Source organism: Anomaloglossus baeobatrachus, chromosome 1 (assembly GCF_048569485.1).
Source record: "Anomaloglossus baeobatrachus isolate aAnoBae1 chromosome 1, aAnoBae1.hap1, whole genome shotgun sequence".
In the NCBI taxonomy this organism is placed as follows: domain Eukaryota; kingdom Metazoa; phylum Chordata; class Amphibia; order Anura; family Aromobatidae; genus Anomaloglossus; species Anomaloglossus baeobatrachus.
The window spans coordinates 383,988,043-384,010,515 of NC_134353.1; the positions used below are offsets into that span (position 1 = coordinate 383,988,043).

The 22,473-nt window shown below is 46.5% G+C and overlaps 1 protein-coding gene across 3 annotated transcripts in view; it reads right to left on the minus strand.

The window, feature by feature from the left end:
• Nucleotides 1-646: 646 nt before the first annotated feature.
• MLLT1 (MLLT1 super elongation complex subunit) overlaps nucleotides 647-22,473 on the minus strand; it is a 121,908-nt gene continuing 100,081 nt past the window's right edge. For all 3 annotated transcript variants that reach the window (XM_075352533.1, XM_075352532.1, XM_075352531.1), the window contains exons 11-12: nucleotides 22,314-22,385; nucleotides 647-2,967 (exon numbers count right to left, since the gene is read on the minus strand). In XM_075352533.1, coding sequence (XP_075208648.1) covers nucleotides 2,839-2,967; nucleotides 22,314-22,385 — 201 coding nt within the window. In that variant the 3' untranslated portion in view covers nucleotides 647-2,838. The remainder of the gene's footprint in view (nucleotides 2,968-22,313; nucleotides 22,386-22,473) is intronic.

Below are 22,473 nucleotides of genomic sequence, written 5' to 3' on the forward strand. Positions count from 1 at the left end.
ATGTTCTGCTTCACCTCAATTGAGAGTTCCTTAGACCGCATGTTGTCTGGTCACAGCAACAGCTTCCAAATGCAAAACCACAAACCTGTAATCAACCCCAGACCTTTTAACTACTTCATTTATTACAGGTTAACGAGGGAGACGCCTTCAGAGTTAATTGCAGCCCTTAGAGACCCTTGTCCAATTACTTTTGGTCCCTTGAAAAAGAGGAGCCTATGCATTACAGAGCTATGATTCCTAAACCCTTTCTCCGATTTGGATGTGAAAACTCTCATATTGCAGCTGGGAGTGTGCACTTTCAGCCCATATTATATATATAATTGTATTTCTGAACATGTTTTTGTAAACTGCTAAAATAACAAAACTTGTGTCACTGTCCAAATATTTCTGGACCTAACTGTAGTTTGAAATTCTCACCATGTTGCATTCCTGATGTGGGAATAACTCTAATCTAGTCTTGAGAAGCAGGATGAGACTAGTCCACGTGACCGCAAGTATGCAAATCGTGTATATGGAGTTACCCACATGGGGACACGGGATCGTGACTGAGCACCTCGCACAATTTAGTAGTCTGCAGTCACAAAGTCACTGCAGACTTTTCTTCTGGAGTTTGGACAACCCCTTTAATAAAGCGGAAACAACACGATTCAACAGTTTTTCTCCATCTTTATTTTTCCTATAAAAACTCTTGCAAGATTTCCAATATTAAAATAAAAATAATACAAGACCAAATTATTTATGCATCATTAGCAATACAGTTTCCAACCATTGAGCTCGGTTTAAAACCCCTTCATTTTGCTTGACACAATAATAAATACTTTGTGGACAATAAAACAGTCTGATAATAGAGATCATAGTCTCACTTATAAATGTGTTCATAACTCGATAACCATTAAAATGTGAAATTTGCTAAAAAGTATCTCACGGAGAGCAATGCGACCGAATCTCTAACTGGAAACTGTATAGAGACTTGGTCAGTCTGCCATCAAAGTGGTTGACACAGGTTGTCCCGTGAATTCTATATCTCCCTTTCCCTTTAATATTTAATGGCATGTAATACCTTTAAGGCTATTGAAATCCCTTCCCAAAGACGAGATACGTTTTACTCCATGCTGCCAAGGGCAAAATGAAATTCATTTGCAAAGAACAACAAATACTGATATGAAATGGAGGAAATCAAATACTGTGTGGAAGACCCAAACTCTAAACATCCGTCCTTACAAATACAATGGACATACAATAAAATGTAAATGCAGTACTATCCTTCCGAGGGAGACTATTCTAGAGCAAGGGAACACACAGGAACAGTCGTAGTGTTGCTTCTTTTAGGAAAACATGGAAGAGGGAAAGCTAGTACTAGTCTGACATCTTTATCAATGACACAGATGATTTGCAGAGGCAGATCATAAAATACAAAGTGACCAAAAAGTGGGTTTGACCACTTGAAAACACATCAAATGCTAAGTTTGGTCCTAAGAGGGGTTGATGCTGGTCCAGAATGGGTACCTTGTGGAAAAGGAGTGTAACAATATTAAATAGTAAAAAAAAAAAAAAAAAAGTACATTTCTTTAAAGAAATAAAAACCTCTTTTAGTGTTTCGTCCAGATCAGGGTCATTCAGCAGAACATGATTACTAAAAACCTCCAATTATTACATTAAGTTTTAACTCAAGTAGGAAATCCGTCAACACAATGAACCTTTATATCAGTGTGGACAAGTCTGTAAGTAGTTGTCCATGATGCTTTAGGAAAACACGATTGCACAAACATTAGAAACCTTATTTTAAGGTTTTCTGCAGTTAACAGTGTCCTATATAAATACTCATCTTCCTAACCTGAGACACTTGTAACCTGCACTTGGGCATAATTCAGAAAACCAAAATTCTCTTTCAAGCCCTTCAGTTATCAGGATGTATTGAGGCTTTAACCCTCACCATATTTGCAACTGGTAAGTTTTCAATTTCACACTTAAAATAAAACAAAAAAAGTGTATAAAATTAAAAGATGATTTAAAGCAGGAAACAATTTAAAAAAATAAAAATAAAAATCCTTGTTCCACCCTTAACCAACGACATAAAAACAAAGTGTAATAGTCTGGCTCTCCAGGCCCTCTTATACATAAAATACATACATACATATATATAATATATATAATATACAGCTTACAGATTCAAGGTTCCGTAATGTTTGTGAAGCAGAATGAAGCCAGTGCTCAGTCTCTCGTCACACATTATAAATACAGTATTCTCTCCCCCATCGTCTCTTCAATATTAGCAAACTAAAAACCAATTCCGATAGGAGAGAGAGAAAGAGGGGCTTTAGCCGAGACTTTCCAGAACAAGGACCCTGCATCACTGCTCCCACACTTCTAGATAATTCCATGCCTCCTGCAGGAGTTACTAAAGGGTTAGCGCACATGCTTGTCCGCACCTAAAATACGGACACAAAACTTTGTTGGATACAGCCTTAAAGTTTCCCAGAAACAGAATATGTATGGAAATATAAATTACAGTATATAGATGCCTGTACTACAGTTGTGTTGTTTGCAGCTGCACCATTTTCAGTGTCATTTCTATCTGTATTTAGTGAGAAGCATGCTTCCTGCGCACCCCTACACTTCAACAATGGACAGAATACTGTCTTCACTCCGAATGGTAAAAGTTGGAGCATATAGGGACGATGTGGATTTAAGGTCCTGTTTGCTCAGAGCAGCTGGTCAGTGTCGAAGGTGCCTCGTGGTGACCATATTAAAAGTTCAAGGAAGGAGGGTGTTTAGATCACTGCCGCCCCCGATGCACTCTTCTCTCTCTCTCTCCTGTCTTCATCAATTTCTTGGGGGTCATGTGGCTCCAGCTTCTAGATAACTCTGCAGTTTACGCACAGTTGTCTCATCCAGTGAGAAGAGGTCAAAGTCAAAAGTCGTATTTGTGACATTGAAGTGGCCAGTTTCTTCTATGAGGTTGACAATCTTGGGAACAGCAGAAAAGACAGAAAAAAGACAATGCATTAATTTATTTAAAAAGTATATATTTTTTTGCAATTTTCAATTTTTATGCCCATAAATCATAGTCAAAACAATTTCAATACAAAGGTTACTTTAGCCACAAATTAATTTTCAGAATACTGGTGTAAAAAATTTGATGGACAGGGCTCTTAGTGCCCAGCGTGTGCTTCTGGAGACATCGACCCCATAAATTGTTAATCAAGTTGTCCATGACTTAGTAACTGATGACCTCTCATAATATGAGATCAATAAGGGTCTGACATCCCCACCATTCAGATAAAAACGTATCAGGTAGTGGCCGGAACTAAGCAATTTATGGGTGGAACACAACAGCTCTTTGTATTGCTTAGTGGCCGATCTAGAGTACTCTAGCACACTCGCTTCAGTGGGATATAAAGCACAGTACTCAGAGGTGGCAACTAAGCATATACGGGGTGCTGTGTGCGCACATATGTCACCTAGTTCCAGCTGCTGCCGCATCAGTTTATGGCCAATCAGAGGGGGAGGGAGACGGTGCCGGGTGTCAGTCCCGCACTGATCTCATATTGATGACCTGTTCTAAAGGATAGGACATCAATCATCAAGTCCTGAAAAAATCTCTTTAACCCCTTAAAGGGGTTATCTGGCTTATTTTGCTAATTTTTGTTTATTTCACTATTGGGCTACATTAGGGCAGGTAAGTAGATAGCAACTACTTGCCTGTCCTGCTGTCAGCCCCTCTCCCCCCAGCTCAGAGCGGTCATGTGACCGCTCCTGCCGCGATTTTGCTACTTCCTTTGACGTCATGACCACATTGTTGACAGCCACAGAGCAGACTTCATGTTGCCGCCCTGCTGGGTGGGTACAGTGCGTGGAGCCCCCACCCCCTCCCACACATTCCCCTGCACCCCGTATTCTCCCCGCAACCTTCCTCACCACTCCTGTGGGGCCCGAGAACTGGGGAAGGTGCCACGGTGTCACCCCTGCTCACAATCGCACATTCAGATGTATTGGCATCACAGATGCCAATACATTTGAAAGCACCGATGAGAGGGAGCGCTGCGCTGAATCTCAGCATTGTCCTGCTGTCTGATATGGCCACTGGCCACAGCAGACAGCGGACAAACGTGGGGCAGCGGCAGGGACCGAGGAGGGGTGAGTATGTATTCCCCACATGTATTCCCTATGAGTGGTGGCGTCGGTACAAAGCGCCATGTATGGGGGGGGGGTTGTACAGAGCGCCATGTGGGGGCGTTGCAGAGCCCGATGTGTGGTGGGGGGTGCAGAGCCTGATGTGTGGGGAGAGGGGGTGCAGAGCCCAATGTGTGTGCGGCCTTCAAAGCCTAATGTGGTGGTGGGGGGTGCAAAGCCCGGTGTGTGCGCGGCCTGCGGAGCCCGATGTGGTGGGGGGGGTGCAGAGCCCGATATGGTGGGGTGCAGAGCCCGATGTGTGTGCAGCCTGCAGAACCCAATGTGGTGGGGGGGTGCAGAGCCCGATGTGTGTGTGGCCTGCAGAGCCAGATGTGGTGTGGGGGTTGTAGAGCCTGATGTGTGTGTGAGGTGCAGAGCCCGATGTGGGGCTGTTATTTCCAATGCTAGAGTGATAAAAGGTCAGTGCTGGCCCGAATACTGACAGCCAATGAGTGTGCAGAGGGCGAGGCTGGACAGTGAGGCCAGGCGGTGCCAGCTCTGACTGTGATGTTCGGCATAGGAAGATGTTATGTTTGGTTGAGCTGAATGTAATCAAAGAGCTGCAGAGAATAAAGGGAGAATTCAAGAGGAACAAAAGTTAGAAAACAAAAAAAAAAAATAATGTAGGGGTGATTTATATGACAATACAGCACAGATTAGGTTACAAAAAATGTTTGAGTTTATGTTGGACAACTCTTTTAAGGACCTGTGATTTTTTAGTTTTTGTGCTTCAGTTTTATCTCAACTTGGTCCAAGAGCCATAGTACTTTTATTTTTCCGGTGACAAAGCCATACGAGGGCTTGTTTTTCTGTGGGACCAGGTGTAGTTTTGAATGACACCATTCATTTTACAGTTTAAAATGGAAAAATATGTAAAATGGGAAAAAAAAATCATAAATGCTGTGAAATTGTGAACCCATAATATTTTTTAATTGCTTTGTTCTTTTTTGGAGAGAATGAACAAACAAACAGCAATTAAGGAATTGTCTCTTTTTTATGTCCTTTTACCCTGTAACCATATGGTAAATGGGGTAAAATGGCTATTTTTATTTACATTAATCATTTAACACATACGATGAACAATGGTTTTATAAATCAGGCCATTCCGGTCATGGCGATACCAATTGTGTACTTTTTTTGTTAATGCTTTTTAGTATTGAAACATTTTTTTGTTACAGTGTATGTTATTTTGTATTTTTTTACGTTAATACAAATTTTACTTTTAATTAGTCTGGGCATCTGGGGGCATCACAACTTTGGACCAGACCTCAATCAGGGGACAATAAAACTTTCATACTCCTGTTATATGAACCACTCCAATATTTACTGCTGCCTCAATTGTTTTTACCCTCACCCATATTGATTGTTCTGCTTCTTCCTCGTATGAAAATACTAATATATCTATATATATATATATATATATATATCTATATATATATATATATATATATATATATATAGATATATATATATATATATATATATATATATATATATATATATATATATAATATATATATATATACAGTCATGGCCAAAGTTTTGAGAATGCTACAAATATTAATTTTTACAAAGTCTACTGCTTAAGTTTTTCTAATGGCAATTTGCATATACTCCAGAATGCCATAAAGAGTGATCAGCTTAACAGCAATTACTAGCAAAGTCAATATTGGCTAAGAAAATGAACTTTAACCCCCAAAACACATTTCAACAGCATTGCTTTCCTGCCTTAAAAGGAGCAGCTAACATTGTTTTAGTGATTGTTCCATTAACACAGGTGTGGGTGTTGATGAAGACAGGGCTGGCGATCAGTCATGATTAAGTAAGAATGACACCACTGGACACTTTAAAAGGAGGCTGGTGCTTGGTATCATTGTTTCTCTTCAGTTAACCATGGTTATCTCTAAAGAAACACGTGCAGCCATCATTGCTCTGCACAAAAATGGCCTAACAGGGAAGAGTATCAGCTACAAAGATTACACCTCAGTCAACAATCTATCGCATCATCAAGAACTTCAAGGAGAGAGCTTCCATTGTTGCCAAAAAGGCTCCAGGGCGCCCAAGAAGGACCAGCAAACGCCAGGACCGTATCTTAAAACTGTTTCAGCTGCGGGATCGAACTACCAGCAGTGCCGAGCTAGCTCAGCAATGGCAGCAGGCTGGTGTGAGTGCTTCTGCATGCACTGTGAGGCGGAGACTCTTTGAGCAAGGCCTGGTTTCAAGGAGGGCAGCAAAGAAGCCACTTCTCTCCAGAAAAAACATCAGGGACCGACTGATATTCTGCAAAAGGTACAGGGAGTGGACTGCTGAGGACTGGGGTAAAGTCATTTTCTCAGATGAATCCCCTTTTCGATTGTTTGGGACATCTGGAAAACAGCTTATTCGGAGAAGAAGAGGTGAGCGCTACCACCAGTCTTGTCTCATGCCAACTGTTAAGCATCCTGAAACGATTCATGTGTGGGGTTGCTTCTCAGCCAAGGGAATCGGCTCACTCACAGTCTTGCCTAAAAACACAGCCATGAATAAAGAATGGTACCAGAATGTCCTCCAAGAGCAACTTCTCCCAACTGTCCAAGAGCAGTTTGGCGCCCAACAATGCCTTTTCCAGCATGATGGAGCACCTTGCCATAAAGCAAAGGTGATCACTAAATGGCTCATGGAACAAAACAGAGATTTTGTGTCCATGGCCACAGATCTTAATCCCATTGAGAACTTGTGGGCAATCATCAAGAGACGGGTGGATAAACAAAAACCAACAAATTCTGGCAAAATGCAAGCATTGCTTATGCAAGAATGGACAGCTATCAGTCAGGATTTGATCCAGAAGTTGATTGAGAGCATGCCAGGGAGAATTCCAGAGGTCCTGAAGAAGAAGGGTCAACACTGCAAATATTGACTTGCTGCATTAACTCATTCTATCAATATAACCTTTTGGTACTCATAAGATGATTGAAATTATATTTCTGTATGTGATGTAAACATCAGACAAACACAATTAAAAACCAGAGGGCAACAGATCATTTGAAAATATAATTTTGGTGTCATTCTCAAAACTTTTGGCCATGACTGTGTGTATATATATATATATATATATATATATATATATATATATATATATATATATATATACATATATATGTCACTTGAAAGTGACTTTTTATCCTCTTGTCCTATCAGGCCTCTGGCCTACTACCGTTACATTGATGATATTTTAATCATCTGGACAGAGTCTGAGGAGCAGCTGAAGACCTTCCATGAACACTTTAATCAGTTTCATCCCACCATCAACCTAACACTCAACTACTCCTGCACGGAGATCAACTTCTTGGACACCATCATTAAACTACGGAACAACGAAATTGAAACATCTCTGTACAAGAAGCCAATTGACCGTCCAACATACCTGAAATGGGACAGTTTTCATCCAAAACACATAAAAAAACTCTATTATATACAGCCAGGCCATCAGGTACAATCGGATATGTTCCAACAGTACAGATAGAGACAATCACCTTGAGGGCCTCAGAAAGACCTTTCTGAATCAAGGCTACCACCCAAGAACAATTGAAAACCAGATTACAAGAGCCACCAGAATATCAAGAAACCATCTCCTACATTATAAAACTAAAGAAGAAAACAACCGGGTCCCTCTTGTAGTCACCTACAATCCACATCTGGAGGTGTTTAGAGGAGCTGCACGGAAACTACAACCATTACGGCAAAAAGATGCCCGGTTAAAATCTATTTTTCCAGACCCCCCCACTTCTGTGTTTTAGACAGCCCCCAAATCTAAGAAGCATCATTGTTAGAAGCTCCCTGTCCTCCCCAACAACAACAGGAACATTTCCCTGCAACCAGAAAAAATATAAGACCTGTCCATTTATATTGACAACGGACAAGATAAAGATCCCCAGATCACATCAGGACTACAAGATCCCAGGTACCTTCAGCTGCACCACAACCAATGTGGTGTACTTAATTATATGCACCAAATGTCCAACTGGGGGTCTGTATGTGGGGGAGACAGGACAACAGCTCAGGACAAGGATGAATTCTCACCGCCACACAATTAAGGAAAAAAGAATAGATCTACCTGTGGCCAAACATTTTTGTAACCCTGACCACAGCATCATGGACATGAAATTGCTGGTATTGAAAGGAAATTTCAAGTCCCAGAGAGATAGGAGACTATGGGAGTACAAATTTATGATGAACTTGGACACATTCAGAGTAGGAATGAATGTGTCTCATGGATTCATGTCTTTTTACATCAGTTAAGAGATGTGCTCCTCTGACCATCCGAGCGCATCACAGCTCTGGACCAGACCCTGATCAGAGGACAATAAAACTTTCACACTGAACTGCAGCAATATTTATGGCCACAACAGTTTGCCCCCCTGCTATAGTGATAGTTCTGTTTCATATAACTTGTTTTTTTTTTTTTACTGCACTCTTCTATGTCCTGTTGTGTATAAATATGTGACTCTTCAGATTTTGTGTTATATATACCATGCCTGATGAAGAGACCTGAGTAGTCTCGAAAGCTTGCTATTATTACCATCTTTTCAGTTAGCCACTAAAAGGTATCAACCACTGAGGACTTCAGTTCTTTTAACCAATTTTTTACTATTTAAGTGTAAAGTCACATTTTAATAAAATGTTTTTGTATAATTTTTTATTTGTGATTTATCTAAAATTGTTTGAGAGAGAGAGACTAAACGACTGATGCACCGCCGGGTGGATGCAACGCAAGGCCATCAGTTGCAATTCTCCCTTAATAGAAGACTATTCCTGCAACGGTTACCGTAATTTCTCAAGGCGGCGGATTGCAACTGATGCAAAACAACGCAAGTGTGAAAACAGCCTAATACAGCAACCAGAGGAGATCACACATCATTTCTCTCCTGCCCCTGCAGCCTGTAAGCTCACCGCCCCTCCTCTTGAATTTCACAGTACCTGAAGTTACAGGGAGAAAAAAACGGGTAGAGGCATTTTAACTGGCTGTATCTCAACCTGGATCGCACTTATAAAAGGGGTCGATCAGCAGCCCTAATTTTGACCTTTGGTATCAGAGGCTGGGTCAAGACTACAGTGGTAATTCTGATCTCATTTTGAGGCTGTGGTTCGCGCGAGTGTATGTTCTCTCATGTGAGAGAATCAGTCCAATCATGCTAATGACATCCAGCTCAAACTCTGATCAGGGTTTTATATAAGTGTTATTTACTGTGATTTGATTCTCTCGCATGTGAGAATCTGAGCACGGGTGAGGAGAAGATGGAGAACTTAATTTCTCCATCTTCTCCATTGTCTGTGTCAACATTAATCGGACTGCACTTGGATATTATCTGAAGTTTTGCATGCGCCCATTGACTTGCATGGGTGCACGTTGTCCATTATAGGCTGCTCGTGTTGGTGAGCCCTACAGCTGAGATTCTCAGCAAGACGCTGCTGCTAAAATAAAGACTGAGATATAGCTCAGTCAGCAGTCAAGATGTATGTTCCTTGGCTACTGAACTGGAAAGCAAGAAGAATGGATGAGATATGTCCTTGGCATGGAAACAGATAGCCTGCATTAGTCCACTCTTCCATCTAGAGATTCATAGTGAATGGTGGGTCGATGTAGTCCCCCCCACTAAAAAGAGGAGGAAACTGGGATAAGAAGATACTACAGCTCGAGGCGCAATGGATATTTCGGTTAAAAACAGTTCACCCCCTAGGCTTAAATGAGTCTTTATCTTTTGCACCCTTTTTGTAGACTTAGGATAAGTGACAGTCAGGAGGGAGAGTCATCGCACGAGCGGGGGCGCCCATCACCGTCTGTTTCAGGGTGCCAACCTCCGCGGTTAGGCAGGGTTAGATTCATCTAGTTAGTAATAGCCGGTGGTGAAGCTGTTAGAATTTCTCCTTTCTTATTCAACCTAATAATAAGGGGATCATGCATCGCCAGTAGCTCTTTCAATACAAAAAGTCCAATACTGATTGTACTATTCTTGGCAAACCCCTCTCTTGAATATCCAATTATATTTTCTAAATATCTCCTGGTTTTAATAACTTGTACATATCATCTGATAATTGCTCTGCCCCAGCTTCAGGGTTGTTTTAAAGTAAAAGACAGGCCGGATTATCATAAAATAAAGCATGTTCATTTAAACGCACATCGCGCATGCAGTAAGGACGCAATTGCGTTCCAAATGGGACGCTCCAACATGATGACGTCCCGCGCTGGGAGGAGTGGCGTCGCATCCTGGAATTCATGCGTTCCATTTATGCGTTCCACCGCATGAAGCAGAAGTAAGGAACAGCAGGAGGATGCGACGTCACACGCCAGCAGGAGCTCTGCAGCCATATAAACATGGCGCTCGCATACACCGGCGTGCAGCACAGAAAAGTCGCGCTGTCGCCAAAATGGTGAGTTATATGCTCTTTTCTTTTCTTGAACCACTTTGAGGAAGTAAACAGGGGGATTGTTCTAAGCTAATATCCCCTGTTTTTTGATCTCCAGCACATTTTCTGGTTTCATGGTTAGAAACCATTTTCTCCTACCAAAGCTCCCCTGATGAATATGGGATATAGGAAACGCTTCGGGAGGAGGAGAATATTGAATAGGCAGTGAGCTCAGTCTATGGGATCCTGGACCCAGACCAAAAGGGAATCGTGGAGACGCCTATAGAGCATCTGCCAAAAGGGAAATGAGCACACCAGAACAGGTGAGATCATTCCTATTTATTTAAACTGTGCCTAAACAGGGTTATTAACCTAGGATCTAAATGGGATATCCCTGAGCACTATTTTTCATCTGAGTCAGTCCTAAGAGAATGGTGCTATACTGATTCAGTGAGGATATATTATACATCACTGCCATCCACTTTCTATTAAGATGCCAACAAACAGGATACACTGGTCCCTTAGAAGCTATAAGGGACAGGCGACTAGAGAGCTGTGTTTGGCACTTATTTCTGTATTTTAACAGAGGCAAGATGATTCTTGCTTCCTTTTAAGGAATTATTAATAAAAGTTACATGTTAGGTATTTTTTTGCTGTATTATTGAATGGTGGGTCAACTAAATACGTAATTTACATATTTAACCCCTTCACCCCCGGACGATTTTCCATTTTTTTTTGTTCCCTTCTTCCGAGAGACGTAACTTTTATTTTTCTGGCAATCTTGCCATATAAGGGCTTGTTTTTTGCGTAACAAGTTGTACTTTTACATAAAACCATAAGTTTTACTATATAGTGTACTGGAAAACCGCAAAAAAATTCCAAATGCAGAAAAACTGCAAAAAAAGTGCAATTGCATGATTGTTTTTGAGATATTTTATTCACAGTGTTCACTATATGGTAAAAACGATGTGTCATTGTGATGCCTCCAGTTGGTACGAGTTCGTAGACACCAAACATGTATAGGTTTACTTTTATCTAAGGGGTTAAAAAAATCTGAAGTTTATCCCAAAAAAAGAGAATTTTCTTCATCGTTCCTTATGGGAGACCCAGACCATGGGACGTCTCAAAGCAGTCCATGGGTGGGAATAAACAGAAAACTGAGAAGTAGGCAAAACCTAACTTCACAAATGGGCGACAGCCGCCTGAAGGATGCGTCTGCCCAAGCTCGCATCTGCCGAAGCATGAGCATGCACTTGGTAGTGCTTTGAAAAGGTGTGCAGACTAGACCAAGTGGCAGCCTGACAGACCTGCTGAGCCGTAGCCTGGTGCCTAAAAGCCCAAGAGGCACCGACAGCTCTGGTCGAGTGTGCCTTGATCCCCGCCGGGGGAGGCACCTGAGAACTCTGGTAGGCATCGGATATGGCCGACCTAATCCAACGAGCTAGGGTCGGTTTAGAAGCCGAGAGACCCTTGCGCTGACCTGTGGTCAGCACAAAGAAGGGAATTTTGTTTACTTACCGTAAATTCCTTTTCTTCTAGCTCCTATTGGGAGACCCAGACAATTGGGTGTATAGCTTCTGCCTCCGGAGGCCACACAAAGTATTACACTTTAAAAAGTGTAACCCCTCCCCTCTGCCTATACACCCTCCCGTGGATCACGGGCTCCTCAGTTTTGGTGCAAAAGCAGGAAGGAGAAGACTTATGAATTGGTCTAGGGTAAATTCAATCCGAAGGATGTTCGGAGAACTGAACCATGAACCAAAAGAACAATTCAACATGAACAACATGTGTACACAAAAGAACAACCAGCCCGAAGGGAAACAGGGGCGGGTGCTGGGTCTCCCAATAGGAGCTAGAAGAAAAGGAACTTACGGTAAGTAAACAAAATTCCCTTCTTCTTTGTCGCTCCATTGGGAGACCCAGACAATTGGGACGTCCAAAAGCAGTCCCTGGGTGGGTAAAAGAATACCTCAATAAAAAGAGCCGAAACGGCCCTCCTCTTACAGGTGGGCAACCGCCGCCTGAAGGACTCGCCTACCTAGACTGGCGTCTGCCGAAGCATAGGTATGCACTTGATAGTGTTTCGTGAAAGTGTGCAGACTAGACCACGTCGCTGCCTGACACACCTGCTGAGCCGTCGCCCGGTGCCGCAATGCCCAGGACGCACCCACGGCTCTGGTAGAATGGGCTTTCAGCCCTGAAGGGAGCGGAAGCCCAGAAGTACGGTAGGCCTCTAGAATCGGTTCCTTGATCCACCGAGCCAAGGTTGACTTGGAAGCCTGCGAACCCTTACGCTGGCCAGCGACAAGGACAAAGAGCGCATCTGAACGACGCAGGGGCGCCGTGCGAGACACGTAGAACCGGAGTGCTCTCACCAGATCCAAAGAGTGCAAATCCATTTTCACATTGGTGAATTGGATTAGGGCAAAATGAAGGTAAGGAGATATCCTGATTGAGATGAAAAGGAGATACCACCTTAGGGAGAAATTCCGGAACCGGACGCAGAACCACCTTATCCTGGTGAAACACCAGGAAGGGGGCTTTGCATGATAGCGCTGCAAGCTCAGACACTCTCCGGAGTGATGTAACTGCCACTAGAAAGGCCACCTTTTGCGAAAGACGTGATAAAGAGACATCCCGCAGCGGCTCGAAAGGTGGTTTCTGAAGAGCCGTTAGCACCCTGTTAAGATCCCAGGGTTCCAGCGGACGCTTATAAGGTGGGACTATGTGGCAAACTCCCTGCAGGAACGTGCGGACCTGCGGAAGCCTGGCTAGACGCTTTTGAAAAAATACGGAGAGCGCCGACACTTGGCCCTTGAGAGAGCCGAGTGACAAACCCTTGACCATTCCGGATTGGAGGAATGAAAGAAAAGTGGGTAAGGCAAACGGCCATGGAGAGAAACCGTTATCAGAGCACCAGGATAAGAAGATTTGCCAAGACCTGTAATAGATCTTGGCGGACGTTGGCTTCCTGGCCTGTCTCATGGTGGCAATGACATCCTGAGATAATCCTGAAGACGCTAGGAGCCAGGACTCAATGGCCACACAGTCAGGTTGAGGGCCACAGAATTCAGATGGAAAAATGGCCCTTGTGACAGCAAGTCTGGGCGATCTGGAAGCGCCCACGGCTGACCCACCGTGAGATGCCACAGATCCGGGTACCACGACCGCCTCGGCCAGTCTGGAGCGACGAGAATGGCGCGACGGCAGTCGGACCTGATCTTGCGTAACACTCTGGGCAGCATCGCCAGAGGAGGAAACACATAAGGCAGTCGGAACTGCGACCAGTCCTGAACTAACGCGTCCGCCGCCAGAGCTCTGTGATCCTGAGACCGTGCCATGAATGCCGGGACTTTGTTGTTGTGCCGTGACGCCATGAGATCGACGTCCGGCGTTCCCCAGCGGCGACAGATCTCTCGAAACACTTCTGGGTGCAGAGACCATTCCCCCGCATCCATGCCCTGACTGAGAAAATCTGCTTCCCAGTTTTCTACGCCCGGGATGTGAACTGCGGAGATGGTGGAGGCTATGGCTTCCACCCACTGCAGAATCCGCCGGACTTCCTGGAAGGCTTGACGACTGCGAGTGCCGCCTTGGTGGTTGATGTATGCAACGGCAGTGGCGTTGTCCGACTGGACACGGATCTGCCTCCCCTCCAGCCACCGCTGAAAAGCCAATAGGGCTAGATACACTGCCCTTATTTCCAGAACATTGATCTGAAGGGAAGACTCTATCGGAGTCCAGGTTCCCTGAGCCCTGTGGTGGAGAAAAACCGCTCCCCACCCTGACAGGCTCGCGTCCGTGGTGACCACAGCCCAGGTTGGGGGTAGGAAGGATTTTCCCTGCGATAGAGAATTGGGAAGGAGCCACCACTGAAGTGATGTCTTGGTTGCAAGGGAAAGAGAGACGGTCCTGTCGAGGGAAGCCGACCTCCTGTCCCATTTGCGGAGAATGTCCCATTGGAGCTGCCGTAGATGGAATTGCGCGAACGGCACTGCCTCCATCGCTGCCACCATCTTCCCCAGGAAGTGCATGAGGCGCCTTAAGGGGTGTGACTGATTCCGAAGAAGTGATTGCACCCCTGCCTGCAGAGAAAGCTGTTTGTCTCGCGGTAGCTTGACTACCGCTGACTGTGTATGAAACTCCATCCCGAGGTAAGTCAGTGATTGGGTCGGTGTCAACTTGGATTTCGGGAAGTTGATGATCCACCCGAACTGCTGGAGAGTCGTCAGAGCGACTGTAAGGCTGTGTTGACACACCACCCAAGAAGGGGCCCTGACTAGGAGATCATCTAGGTAGGGAATCACCGAGTGGCCCTGAGAGTGTAGGACCGCCACGACGGATGCCATGACTTTGGTGAAAACCCGTGGGGCTGTTGCCAGGCCGAAAGGCAATGCCACGAACTGAAGGTGTTCGTCCCTGATGGCGAAACGCAAGAAGCGTTGATGTTCGGGTGCGATCGGCACGTGGAGATAAGCATCTTTGATGTCGATCGATGCTAGGAAGTCTCCTTGTGACATCGAGGCGATGACCGAGCGGAGAGATTCCATCCGAAACCGTCTGGTCCTCACGTGTCTGTTGAGCAGTTTGAGGTCCAGAACGGGACGGAATGATCCGTCCTTTTTTGGCACCACGAACAAGTTGGAGTAAAAGCCGCGACCACGTTCCTGAAGGGGAACGGGGGTCACAACTCCTTCTGTCTTCAGAGCGTCCACCGCCTGAAAAAGTGCGTCGGCCTGAGCGGGGGGCGGAGAGGTTCTGAAGAAACGAGCCGCAGGACGGGAGCTGAACTCTATCCTGTAACCGTGAGACAGAATGTCTCTCACCCATCGGTCTTGAACATGTGGCCACCAGGCGTCACCAAAGCGGGAGAGCCTGCCACCGACCGAGGATGCGGTTAGTGGATGCCGAGAGTCATGAGGAGGCCGCCTTGGAGGCAGTGCCTCCTGCGGCCTTTTGGGGGCATGACTTGGACCGCCACGCATAGGAGTTCCTCTGGCCTTTCTCCTGCCTGCTGGACGAAGAAGATTGGGGCTTGGCGGAGGGACGAAAGGACCGAAACCTCGATTGTATTTTCCGTTGTTGAGGTCTCTTAGGTCTGGACTGGGGTAAGGAGGAGTCCTTTCCCTTGGATTCCTTAATAATCTCATCCAATCGTTCGCCAAACAAGCGTTCGCCAGAAAACGGCAAACCGGTTAAGAACCTCTTGGAGGCCGAGTCTGCCTTCCATTCGCGCAGCCACATGGCCCTGCGGACTGCCACAGAGTTAGCGGATGCCACAGCTGTACGGCTAGCCGAGTCTAGGACTGCGTTCATGGCGTAGGAAGAAAAAGTTGACGCTTGAGAAGTCAAAGACGCAACTTGCGGAGCAGAATTACGTGTGACAGCATTAATCTCGGTCAGACAAGCAGAGATAGCTTGGAGTGCCCACACGGCTGCAAAGACCGGGGCAAAAGACGAGCCCGTGGCCTCATAGATGGACTTCACCAGGAGCTCTATCTGCCTGTCAGTGGCATCCTTTAGCGATGAGCCATCTGCCACCGATACCACAGATCTAGCCGCCAATCTAGAGACTGGAGGATCCACCTTGGGACATTGAGCCCACCCCTTAACGACTTCAGCGGGGAAGGGGTAACGTGTGTCAGTGAGGCACTTAGTAAAGCGCTTGTCCGGAACTGCTCTGGGCTTCTGGACAGCGTCTCTGAAGTTAGAGTGATCGAAGAACGCACTACGTGTACGTTTGGGGAACCAAAACTGGTGTTTCTCCTGCTGAGACGCCGACTCCTCCACAGTAGGAGGTGGGGGAGAGAGATCCAACACCTGGTTGATGGACGAGATAAGATCATTCACTAATGCGTCCCCCTCAGGTGTATCGAGGTTAAGGGCGACGTCAGGGTCAGAACCCTGAGCTGCGACGTCCGCCTCGTCCTCCAGAGAGTCCTCAAGCTGGGAACCCGAGCAGCGTGAAGAAGTCGGGGAAGATTCCCAGCGAGCCCGCTTAGCCTGTCTAGGACTGTGGTCCTGGCAGGAGTCCTCCGCGTGGGACCTAGGGCCCAACCTGGGAGCGCGCTGCGGCTCGGACCGAGAGGGGCCTGGAGGTGACGATCCAACAGGGGCCGGGGCCTGTGTAAGGACCGGTCTGGACTGCAAAGCTTCTAGCAGCTTGGCAGACCATTTGTCCATAGACTGAGCCATGGATTGTGAAAGTGACTCAGAGAGTTTCTCAGCAAAAGAGGAGAACTCTGTCCCTGCCGCCTGGACAGGGGGAGCAGGGGGGTCTACATGAGTCGAGGGGTCCACTAGTGACCGAGGCTCCGGCTGAGCAAGTGAAACAGGGGTCGAGCATTGCTCACAGTGAGGGTAGGTGGAACCCGCAGGTAACATAGCCCCACAAGAGGTACAGGTTGCAAAAAACCCCTGTGCCTTAACAGCTTTGCTCTTTGTGGACGACATGCTGTTGTCTCCTAGGAGAATGATCACTGAGGGTATATGGGCAAAAACAGGGTATACAGCCCGACCGAACAGAAATATATATATAAATACGTATCTATTCCGGCACCCTAGGGGGGACCAGCACCGGGTGACCGGTGTGGCTTACCGACCGCTAACAAGCGGAGTGTGTGCCTCCAGATTCCCAGCCTTAGGTCCCCCGGAGCTGCAGAGCTGTTCCTGAGAATCCTCCACCGGGAGAATGCCCAAAAAATGGCTGCCGGAGATCTCAGGGGAGGAGTGGAGCCGTGGGCGGCGCCAGGAAAGTGCGGGAATCTGGGGTCCCCACAGTGATCCGTGAGGGGGGAGGAAACATGCAGGATGCTCCAGCCCTCACATCCGACGTCAGGTCGGCAGTCCCGCCCTTACCCCTGATAGGCAGGCCCGGGGGCGGGATTTTTGCGACTAGGCCGCGATGAAGCCGGGGACTAAATTTGAGACCGTGCCCGACAAGCAGGCACGGTCGGCGCGGAAGTCCGCCGGTCTTCTCAATTCAGCAGCTGCCGCAGCGTCCGGGCAGAAGGTGCGCTTCTGCACAGTCCCCAATGGGGACACAGAGTACCTTAGAGTTGCAGGGCCCGGTCCCTGAGGTTGAATAGACTCAGGTCCGGCAGATTCCCACAGGGGCTGCGGAGGGAGCACGGTCCCAGCAACTGGATGACCGTTCAGGATCCCACTTCTCCCAGAGCCGCTAAGGGATGGTGAAGGAGACGGCATGAGGCTCCGGCCTTTGTACCCGCAATGGGTACCTCAACCTTAACAACACCGCCGACGTAGTGGGGTGAGAAGGGAACATGCCGGGGGCCCCGTGGGGGCTCTCTTTTCTTCCAACCGACATAACTAATATGAGAATGCATGAGTGGATGTGTGCCTCCTTCCACACAAAGCATAAAACTGAGGAGCCCGTGATCCACGGGAGGGTGTATAGGCAGAGGGGAGGGGTTACACTTTTTAAAGTGTAATACTTTGTGTGGCCTCCGGAGGCAGAAGCTATACACCCATTTGTCTGGGTCTCCCAATGGAGCGACAAAGAAAAGAGAGGTGCACCGCCTAAGAGCAGCGGTGCGTGACACATAGATCCGGAGCGCCCGCACCAGATCTAAAGTATGCAACGCTTTCTCAAAGCGATGAACAGGGGCCGGACAAAGGGAAGGCAATGAAATGTCCTGGTTAAGGTGGAAAGGAGAGACCACCTTAGGAAGAAAGTCCGGAGTCGGACGGAGAACTACCTTGTCTTGATGAAAAACCAAAAAAGGTGACTCCGAAGAGAGCGTGGCCAAATCAGAGACTCTCCTGAGAGAGGTTATGGCCACCAGAAAGACGACTTTTTGTGAAAGTCGAAACAAAGAAACTTCCCTAAGAGGCTCAAAGGGGGGTTTCTGTAAGGCCGTGAGGACCAGATTAAGGTCCCAGGGATCCAAAGGCCGCCGGTAAGGTGGAATGATGTGAGATGCGCCCTGCATGAAGGTGCGCACCTGAGCCAATCGGGCGATACGCCGCTGAAAGAACACTGACAGAGCCGAGACCTGTCACTTAAGGGAATGGATAGTCCTAGCTGCAGACCGGACTGTAGAAAGGACAGGCTGGTTGGCAAGGAAAAAGGCCAAGGGGCATGGCCGGAAGAACGACACCAGGACAGGAAAATTCTCCAAGTCCTGTGGTAAATTTTTGCCGAGGAAGACTTCCGAGCCTGAGTCATAGTGGAGATGACTTCGGAAGGAATGCCGGAAGCCGTCAGGATCCAGGACTCAAGAGCCACGCCGTCAATCTGAGAGCCGCAGAATTCTGGCGGAAAAACGGACCTTGAGAGAGAAGGTCTGGGCGGTCCGGGAGATGCCACGGCACCTCTACGGACAGACGGAGCAGGTCTGGGTACCAAGCTCGCCTGGGCCAGTCTGGGGCGATGAGTATGACCCGACGGCCCTCCATTCTGATCTTGCGCAGGACTCTGGGCAAGAGAACTAGAGGGGGAAACACGTAAGCCAGACGAAACTGGGACCAATCCTGAACCAGCGCGTCCGCTGCAAAGGCCTGAGGATCGTGGGAGCGAGCCACATAAACCGGGACCTTGTTGTTGTGCCGTGATGCCATTAGATCCAATTCCGGAGTGCCCCACTTGCGGCAGATCGACCGGAACACTGCCTGATGCAGAGACCACTCGCCGCTGTCCACGGTTTGACGGCTGAGATAATCTGCCTCCCAGTTTTCTACGCCTGGGATGTGGACTGCGGATATGGTGGACTTGGAGTCCTCCGTCCACTGAAGGATGCGTTGAACCTCCAACATTGCCAGGCGGCTGCGAGTCCCGCCCTGGTGATTGATGTAGGCAACCGCTGTCGCATTGTCTGACTGGACTCGAATGTGCTTGACCGCCAACAGGTGGTGAAAGGCTACGAGAGCTAGGAGCACAGCTCTGAGTTCCAGCACATTGTTCGAGATCGCTGATTCGGACGGAGTCCAAGTGCCCTGTGCTCGGTGGTGGAGAAATACTGCTCCCCAGCCGGATAGACTGGCATCCGTGGTGAGGATCACCCAGGACGGGGCCAGGAAGGAGCGTCCCCGAGACAGAGAGAGGGGCCGAAGCCACCACTGAAGAGAGCTCCTGGTCTGTGGCGACAGAGCCACCAACCTGTGCAAGGAAGAAGTCCGCTTGTCCCAACAGCGGAGAATGTCCAGCTGCAGAGGACGCAGATGGAACTGGGCAAAGGTAACCGCTTCCATTGACGCCACCATGACGCCACCACGTCCGGCAGGGTCCTGAGAGGGCTGCGGATGGAGACCGGTCTCCTGCAAAGCAGTGAGAACTGTGCTGGCTCCCACTTCAAGCCAGAGCCCGAGGGATGGTGAAGGAGCGCGGCATGTGAAGGCTCCAGCCTTAAATCAACCTTAACAGCACCGCCGACACAGTGGGGTAAGAAGGGACATGCCGGGGGTCCAACCTGGACCCGCTTTTCTTCCAATTCTTTAAAATCAAAAATCAGATGAGAATGCACGGGATGTGTGCCTCCTGAACACAAAGCATTGAACTGGCTGTATTTGGTGATCCAGGGGGTGTATATGCTAGGAGGGAGGAGCTACACTTTTTAGTGTAGTACTTTGTGTGTCCTCCGGAGGCAGAAGCTATACACCCATGGTCTGGGTCTCCCATAAGGAACGATGAAGAAAAAAGTGGTGCACTTTTTGCGCCATTTTCTGCGACCCGTAGCATTCTCATTTTTTGGGATCTATGGCTCAGTGACCTATTATTTTTTTGCATCTTCAGTTGACATTTTTAATGGTACCACTTTTGCGCAGATGCTACATTTTGATCGCCTGGTATTGCATTTTGCGCAAAATTTGCAGCAACCAAAAAATGTAATTTTGGCATTTGGAATTTTTTTGCTGCTACACCACTTACCGATCAGATTAATTGATTTTATATTTTGATAGATCGCGCATTTCTGAAAGTTGCGATGCCAAATGTGTGTATATTTTTTTTTAACCCTTTAGTTTTCAATGGGGCGATTGGGGGGTGATTTGAACTTTGTTTTTTCTTATATTTTTTAATTTTTCAAAACTTTATTTGAAAAGTCTGATCGCTCATTCTTTTCTCCCGATCAGAGCAGCACTGCTCAGATCAGGAGAAATGCTCCTCTCGGTTACCTGCAGTACTCATCTGCTTGTTACAGGACCTGAGTCATGTGAGCTACACAAGTCATCACATGACCCTGTGCTGCCATGACAACCATCGGCTCCACGTGATCACGTCACGTGACTTCCGGTGAGTAAAGTTTTACTGCGATTTAAATAGCGCTGTCACATTTTGAAAGCGCAATATAAGGGGTTAACAAGCATGGGCAGATCGTGGATCTACTTGTGCCTGCCAGGCACACATCAGCTGTACAAATCAGCTGACATGTGCGCGGATTGCCGCAAGCTACCTGCAGCAGTTGGCGGGGATTAACACTATGACCGCTAGGACGTAATATTACTGCCCACAGTTGTTAAGGGGTTAATAGAACACAACTGGTTCACTGCTATGAAAATACCTTCTTCTTCAATGGCCTTTTCAACATTTGTTCAAGTCTAATTCTCTGTTTTATCAATATCTGTTGTATGCTCTAATGCAGAATAAGATGGCATTGCTTTAAAGAAAAAAAAAAATATATTATGTTTAGAAATACTCTGACAAGTTGGGTTCGAGCACTAAACCTATGAAAATAGTGAATGCAACATTGCATGTACAAAAAGCAGTAAGGACTAGTCCGCAGTTAATTTGGACTTATGACACTTTGTTACTAACCCAGCGCTGCACGTCGTCAGATCCTCCCACACTGCGGACTGGTCCTGACTGGTTTTTGTACATTGCACGTTTTCCATCCATTGTTGCATTCACCATTTGGATATGGTTAGTCCTCTTTCCTGTATCCTGTATTTCCTATATGGCTATCTACCATTTCATAGGATCAATTATTCTATCAGCGGTTTGTATTGATGCTATATCTAACATCTGTCCTGTGTCCTGTGTATTTTGCATTATGCACCTTTGGGTTACGACTATGCAATTTTGCATTAATTATCATTTTGCTGAAGCGGCATTCCCTTCTGCACTTTGCATCTCTACAGCCTAATTAACTATTTTACAGGTCCTATTGTATCCTCCAAAACATAGGGACAATTTTGCTCCTTACTGATTCTCCCCCATCAGGGTCTGTAGAGACATGTTTTTGCTCCTATAATATATCATTATACATACTTACTCTGGGTTAGTCTTCACCATCGTCTTTGTTGGTCATAATAATATACATTTACCTGTGGATCCCAGGGTTGTTTTAATATTACATGATTTTAATATGTGTGGTTGGATCACTACCATTTCAGTACGTTTTCAATAAGCTATAAAATATTATATTATATGCTTTTTCAACCCATTGATCGTTGTTCGTTTTTATCTTTATTGGTTATACAGTATTAATCTGAATGGTCTAATCAATATTCTCATGTTTGGATGTCTCACTTATGTTGATGCAGCCATTATTGGTGGGTTCTTGATTTTGCCATACAGTGTTGTGTCTCACAGAACCATATCAGGTGAGTGCACCACTGACGGACCAAATGGACACAATTAGACATCAGTGCGCTGTTAGGTGAGTTGGGTGTCCGTCATAGGAAGAAACCAGCACTTGTTATTTTAATCTTTGTGTTTCTATGACAGAACCGAGATCCTGAAATTTTAGAAGAATAGAGCCTAGGAACAATACTGCAGCCCAAAATAGATCAGTACTCACTTGTTGTAAGACATTTCTTTCTCGTAGAGCCATCAGTCTTCGGTGTAGTTCCACTAGCTCATCTGTATATGCCTAAAACAGCCAACAGTGAAGCACTCAAGACCACAAGTTCCAATACAACGTGAAACACTAAAGACATTACTAAACGGATGTAGGCTCA